The sequence below is a fragment of the Nannospalax galili genome, unplaced genomic scaffold (genome assembly GCF_000622305.1).
Source record: "Nannospalax galili isolate Female #2095 unplaced genomic scaffold, S.galili_v1.0 scaffold1050, whole genome shotgun sequence".
Taxonomy (NCBI): Eukaryota; Metazoa; Chordata; class Mammalia; order Rodentia; family Spalacidae; genus Nannospalax; species Nannospalax galili.
This window is the reverse complement of record NW_008329037.1, coordinates 1206284-1212723: the sequence shown is the minus strand read 5'-3', so window position 1 is coordinate 1212723 and position 6440 is coordinate 1206284. Positions and strand designations below refer to the sequence as shown.

Below are 6440 nucleotides of genomic sequence, written 5' to 3'. Positions count from 1 at the left end.
ATATATATTATACATGTGTGTGTATGTATGTATGTATGTATGTATGTATGTATATTGAGACAAGATCTCCTTGTGTAGACATGGCTGACTTGGAACTTGCTATATAGACCAGGCTGGCTTTGAAGTCACAGAGAACCACCTGCCACTGCCTCCTGAGTACTGGGGTTAAAGGCGTGCACCACCATGCCTGGCTGACTGTACCTTTTAAATCTCTGCTGTAGTCATTTAATAAGCAAGCCCCAGACTTTGGTGGAAAATACAAACCTGAACTTTCCAGATACTGTAGACAGCATAACCTTAACCTCTTTGTGCTTTGTTCCCTAATCTGTATTGGAGAAATGGTCATGAGTTTTATGTTGCTTCTTTAGACCTCCAACTTCAAGATCCCACTCAACTTCAGGATTAAAGAAACAGTATGCACTTCCACACCAGAAAGACAGCCTCAAGACTGCGCCTTCAAGGAGGACGGGGTGAGTCTTCTTTTTCAGTTCCCAGAACCCTCTGTGGACCAATACAAATGATTCCCTCTCTTGACCTTTAGGGGCTGTGGGTCTGCCCCATCCATCTCACCTGGCCATTTCACCAGAGGTTTGATTCTGGAAGTCGTTCTCATAATCAGATTTTTTGGGCCAGTGAGACGGCTCAGCTGGTGAAGGCCCTAACAGCCAAAGCTTGGAACCCACGAGGTGGAGAGAGCCAATTCCCACAAATTGTCATCTGACTTCAATATGTGAGCTGTGACACACACACACACACACACACACACACACACACACACACACTAAATGTAATTTTATTTATTTTTTAAATTTTATTATTTTTATGTGTATGTGTGTATTGCCTGCATGTAGGTAAGTGTACCTGTGTTGTGCAATGCCCGAGGAGGTCAGAAGAGGTTGTTGAATCCCCTGGGACTGGAGTTACGGACAGTTGTTAGCTGCCATGTGGGTGCTGGGATTTGAACCCGGGTCCTCAGCAAGAACAACCAGTGTTCTCAACCACTGAGCCAACTCTCCAGACCCCCAAATGTAATTTTAAACTCTTAGAAAAATCAGGGGGAGCTGGGCATGGTGGTGCATGCCTTTAATCCCAGCACTAGGGAAGCAGAGGCAGGTGGAGCACTGTGAGGTCAAGGGCAACTTGTTCTACATAGCAAGTTCCAGGCCAGCTGGGGCTACAGGGAAACCCTGTCTCAAAAAACAAAACAAAAAAAAAAAAAAAAGAAAGAAAAAGAAAAAAAGAAAGAAACAGGAGGACTGGAGAGATGGCTCAGTGGTTAAGAGCACTGGCTACTCTTGCAGAAGACCTGGGTTTGATTCCCAGCACCCACATGGGAACTAACAAAGATCTGTTAACTCCAGTTCCAGGGGATCTGATGCCCTCTTCTGGCCTCTGTGGGTAATGCATGACACAGGTGTACTCACATACTTGTAGGCAATAACTCATACACATAAAATAGACATAATTTTAAAAAACTTTTAGAAAAAACAAAGTTAGATTTTCCTTGTTTCGGGGGCGGGGTTGAGACAGGGTCTCCCTGTAGCTCCAGTTGGCCTGGAACTCTGTAGACTAGACTGACTTCAATCTCACTGCCTCTACCTCCCAAGGGCTGGGTTAAACGTGTATGTCACCATGCCCTGCTCTAACTACTTTTTCTTATTATAAATTATTGTAAATCCTTACCATAAGGATACTTATTGGGAGACCCTGTCTCAAAAAGACCAAAAAAAAAAAAAAACTTGCTGGACGTAGTGGCACACACCTTTAATCCCAGTACTCGGGAGGCAGAGGCAGAGGCAGGCAGGGTCTCCCTGTAGCCCCAGCTGTCCTGGAACTCACTATGTAGACCAAGATGGCCTTGAACTCACAGAGATCTGCCTGTCTCTGCCTCCCGAGTGCTGGGATTAAAGGTGTGCACCACCAAGCCTGGCCTGCTTCTCACATTTTAAAAATGACATACATTATTTTCTGATTCATGACCTCATGGTCCAGGGATAGGTATCATCTAACTAGGTGCTGATGTATCTTCTTCATGCACAACTTTCAACAAGCATGCTTTTCCCTGGCATGGTAACTCATGGACACATGAGTTTTCCTGTAGTGATTTAGAGGGCATCCTGTCCTTTATGTTCATGAGTGTACATCTCCTCGGCCCGGAGCCTTCTGGAGACTGGCTCTCTTTCCTGGCTCTGGTGTGCACCTCTGACTTGACCTTGGCAGCCCTTGCCTCTCTGGGGAAAGGTGGCCAAACCCCTCTTCCTGCCCACCCACAGGAGGAGCGAAACTGCACTGGTGAATTCTTCAGGCGGAGGTTTACCCGCTCCCTGACATTGAGCTGTGACAGGGACTGCAGGAGAGAGGTGAGCAGCTGGGCACCTGCTGAGGTCCACCCTGTCTTGGGGTACCTCTTCCCCTCAGAAGCTTGAATCCCATGAATAGACTGTTTCCTTCCATGAGGTTCTCTCCTGGGATCTGGGAGACACTGCATTGGGCCTCACTATCGACTAGCTTGTGCCGCTTCGGGTTCTTCATCTGGAAAACAGAGCTGATCAAGGCCTTCTCAGCAAGTTGTCCAGAGGGGTGTGGCATGAAGCCTGCCAGTATGGGATAGGCTTTCCAATTGATAGGAGAGGCTGTGGGAGTTGGGGGGTGTGCGTGTGTGACTTTGGTGCTCTGGAAAACTGATTCTGTGCTCTGTTCTCATGACTGTCCTTGGAAACCCACCTCCCCCTAATCCAGGTCTGCTCAGGCCCTCTGGGCTCCAGGGGATAGAGGACAGGCCTCCATGTCCCATCATGCTTTTGCAACTCATGCCTGTCATCTCATCCCCTCCTTGAGAGACTGGCCACAGGCAGGGCAAGAAAGGGATCTGTCAACAGTGATGGTGGCAACTGACTGTCCAGCATCTGTTCTGCAGGTCACCCAGGTGAGCAGTTTTGCTGATTACCCTGTGGCAGATATCCCCAAGGAGGACGACACCACTGAGCTACCACCCGCAATTAAGAACATTTATGAAAATGCCAAAAATGACATCATCAACAACATTCTGCGGAATTTCTAGGGCTGGAGGAGGGAGGGAAAACCCTGCCTGTCCACCACAACCTCCCACTGTCAACCTCCCTCTACTGCCTTTAGCACCTCCTTTCCTGAGCTATCCAAGAATGCCTTCTTTAGAGCAACCTCCTACTCCCAAAGCATCCCTGCCTTTGCACACCTGCTTTCCTCTGCTGGGACTTCCTGTCCCCCAGTGTTTGAAACTCCAATTTATCCTTCAAGGCCCCAAAGTTGCTTCCTGCAGAAGCCTCCCCTCTCTCTCAGAACAAAAGTATCCTTCCCTCTGTTAATCCTCAAACCACATTGGCATTACCTGCTGTGCCCCCAACCAGACCACCCTGTGTCTGCTCACAGTTGGGCCTCCTGGCCAGTCACCATGACAACTAACTGCTCCTTCACATATTCAGACACTTCTAAGGGGAGGTGGGAGAGTGTCAGAAGATTTTGAGTGAGAATCACAGGAGGGATTCAATAAAATACTTCTGAGATGAATGATGATATGACTGAGGGAACAAAGTACCAGGGGCTGGAAGGGCTGAACTTGGCATGAGGAAACCAATGAGGCAGGCCTTGGGTGGGGCCTGAGACCAATGAGGCAGGCCTTGGGTGGGGCCTGAGACCAATGAGGCAAGCCTTGAGTGGGGGCTGAGGAGACCTGGATTGAGGTCAGTGCAGGGGACTAACAGAGAGGAACTAAGCAAAATAGTTCAGTGGGTAGGGGTGCTTGCCTCGAAACCTGATGACCTGAGTTTGATGCCCAGCATCTACATAGTGGGAGAGAAACAACTCCTGCAGGCTGTCCTCTGGCCTCCAGTGGCATGTGTATAACATGCATGCACACATACACACACAAATAAATGTAATTTATAAAGGAGAGGCTGGGTGTGGTGGTGCACACCTTTAGTCACAGAACTTGGGAGGCAGAGGCAGGTGGATCAGAGCAATCCTCCTAACTCAACCTTCCAAGTAATTTGGATTACGAACTACCATGCTGATCTTCATTTTAAAAAATCTATTTTTTGACAAGTTTATACATGTAAACAAAATGCATCTTGATCATATGCACCCCATCTCCCTTCCCACTTCTCCCAGGAATCTCCAACTCCTCCCTTCCACTCCCCTCAAGCACCCCCATACTCCCTCCCTGCTTCATGTGGATTTTTTTAATTGTTGAGCTTTTATAATTTCATATATTTTCCAATTAAATCCAGACCCCCTCACCCATACCCCACTGAACCCCATGCACTCTGCCATACATGCTAAGTCCTATACATTCAGGTGTTTGTACCCAAATGACCTTGAGTGTAAATGCATCCACTGGAGTCTAGTAAGCTCATCCAGCGGTCGTATGTAAGTCATACTCACTCTCACCCAGCAGCAGTCTCAAATAGTTCTCAGTCTAGTGCCAGCCTGCCACCTATTTCTCACCTCCCCTTTGGGCCCTTGCTTAATTGAGCTCACATGGTTCCCATGCTCAACACCACCACTGCCACAGGTTCACATGAGCAAGCCTCCAGTGGACTGGAAGCCTCCACCTCCCTGTGTTCACGAACCAGCCCTGGCTCTTATAATCTTCCTGCCTCCTTTTCCACAATGGTCCCTGAGCCATGGATGGGTGAGGTTCCATATAGAAATCCCATCCTACACTCTACAGTGTCTTATTCTCCAAAACTTGGCCAGTTGTGGCCTTCTGTGTGCATCGCATTCCACTGTACAAGGAAGCTTCACTGGTGAGAGTGGAGGGGGCATTAGCCCTCTCTCTACCCCTTATTCTGCTGTGTTCCATGAGCCTTGGTTATAGAGATTCAACTGAAGATGTGTCACCTAGTACTGGGCATCTCCCAGACATATGTTCTCTGTGCCTGACCAGATGTGCAACTCTGCAGTAGCCTCCATCTGTTGCAAAAAGAAGCTTCTTTGATGAATGCCGTACGGCATGCTTGTCTGTAAATAAAAGTATCAATAGTTGGCATAGAGTAAGAAGATTCTTTTGTCTTGAGATATGAAAGAGATAGGGTTTTCTCCAAGATCTATGTTCTCTCCTGCCATGTGTATCTAGCTGAGTTTATAATGCCATCCATGAATTCCCTCCCATCAAGAGGGCTTTAAGTCCCATTAGCCAATGGATAAAAAAATCAAACTTTCTTTTGCAATGTGTGTGTGCGAGACAGAGACAGAGAGGAGAAGGGAGAGAACCAGAGAGAGGAAGAGGAGGAGGAGATATTTGGGGGAATCAAACCCAGGCTTCACACATGCTAGGCAAATGCTGTACCACCGAGCTACAAGCTGCAGCCCACAAGCTGACTTTTGGAAAAGTGTGTGACTGAAGATTTTTCCCAATAGCCACAACCACAGAAACCAGATGTAACCTTAGGAAGGCAGGTCTGGAATGTAGCTGTCTGGGGAAATGGGAACTTAGGCAGGAGTGCAGTTCTCACACAGGGAAAAGCAAACATCCACCAAGCAAATGGGCTGGCCCAAGTGCTGAAGTGTACCTTAGACCTGGGGAAGCCATCTCTGGGGAGGGACCTAGGATTTGTAGCTCAAAAAATTTCTAGTGACTGGAGCTGGAGAAATGGCTTGTCATTCAGAGCACTTCCCGCTCTGCCAGAGGACCCAATTTTGGTTCATAGCACCCATGTTAGGGAGCTTAAAACCTATAACTTCAGCTCTAGGGGATCCAGCGCCTTCTTGCTTTCATGGGTACAGGTACACATGTGGCATACATTCACACATACACATAAATACAAATAAATATTACAAAAATAAAAATTCGAGTGACTTTTATGTACATCAAAGTTAAAGCATCTCTGGCCTAGGCATTAAAAAGGAGCTAGAGAGCCAGGCGTGGTGGTGCACGCCTTTAATCCCATGACAAGGGAGGCAGAGGCAGGGGTCTCTGAGTTTGAAGCCAGGCTGGTCTACACAGCAAGTTCCAGGCCAGCTAGGCTACAGGGAAATCCTGTCTCAAAACAAAGGAACGAATGAACAAAGAAAACAACAAAAAAAGGAGCTAGGGATGCTGGTTTCAGGCAGTCAACATGGCAGCTATATCTAGCTGGGGAACTCTATAGCTTTGTGGCACGTGAAGAAAGGGAAAACCCAAGGGCAGTGGAGGTCTGGACAGGAGTGACTATGAAGCAGCAAAAGCAACTGAAGTGTGCTTTCACCAGACTCATTTATATAGTAAAATATACAGATCTCTCAATGATTGATTTTCCCCTTATTTTCATAGGAATATTTATACTTCATCCAATATATATATATATATGTATTTTGAGACAGGGTCTCCCTGTAGCCCCAGCTGTCCTGACTCACTATGTGTAGACCAGGCTGGCCTTGAACTCAGAGATCCGCCTGCCTCTGCCTCCCCAGTGCTGGGATTA

At 47.4% G+C, this 6440-nt stretch overlaps 1 protein-coding gene across 1 annotated transcript in view; it reads left to right on the top strand.

Annotated features, from left to right (window-relative positions):
• Positions 1-3550, top strand: part of LOC103732113 (neutrophilic granule protein-like) — a 4852-nt gene extending 1302 nt beyond the window's left edge. The window contains exons 2-4 of the mRNA XM_008830627.2: positions 369-470; positions 2274-2360; positions 2918-3550. Coding sequence (XP_008828849.1) covers positions 369-470; positions 2274-2360; positions 2918-3061 — 333 coding nt within the window. The 3' untranslated portion in view covers positions 3062-3550. The remainder of the gene's footprint in view (positions 1-368; positions 471-2273; positions 2361-2917) is intronic.
• Positions 3551-6440: the final 2890 nt, after the last annotated feature.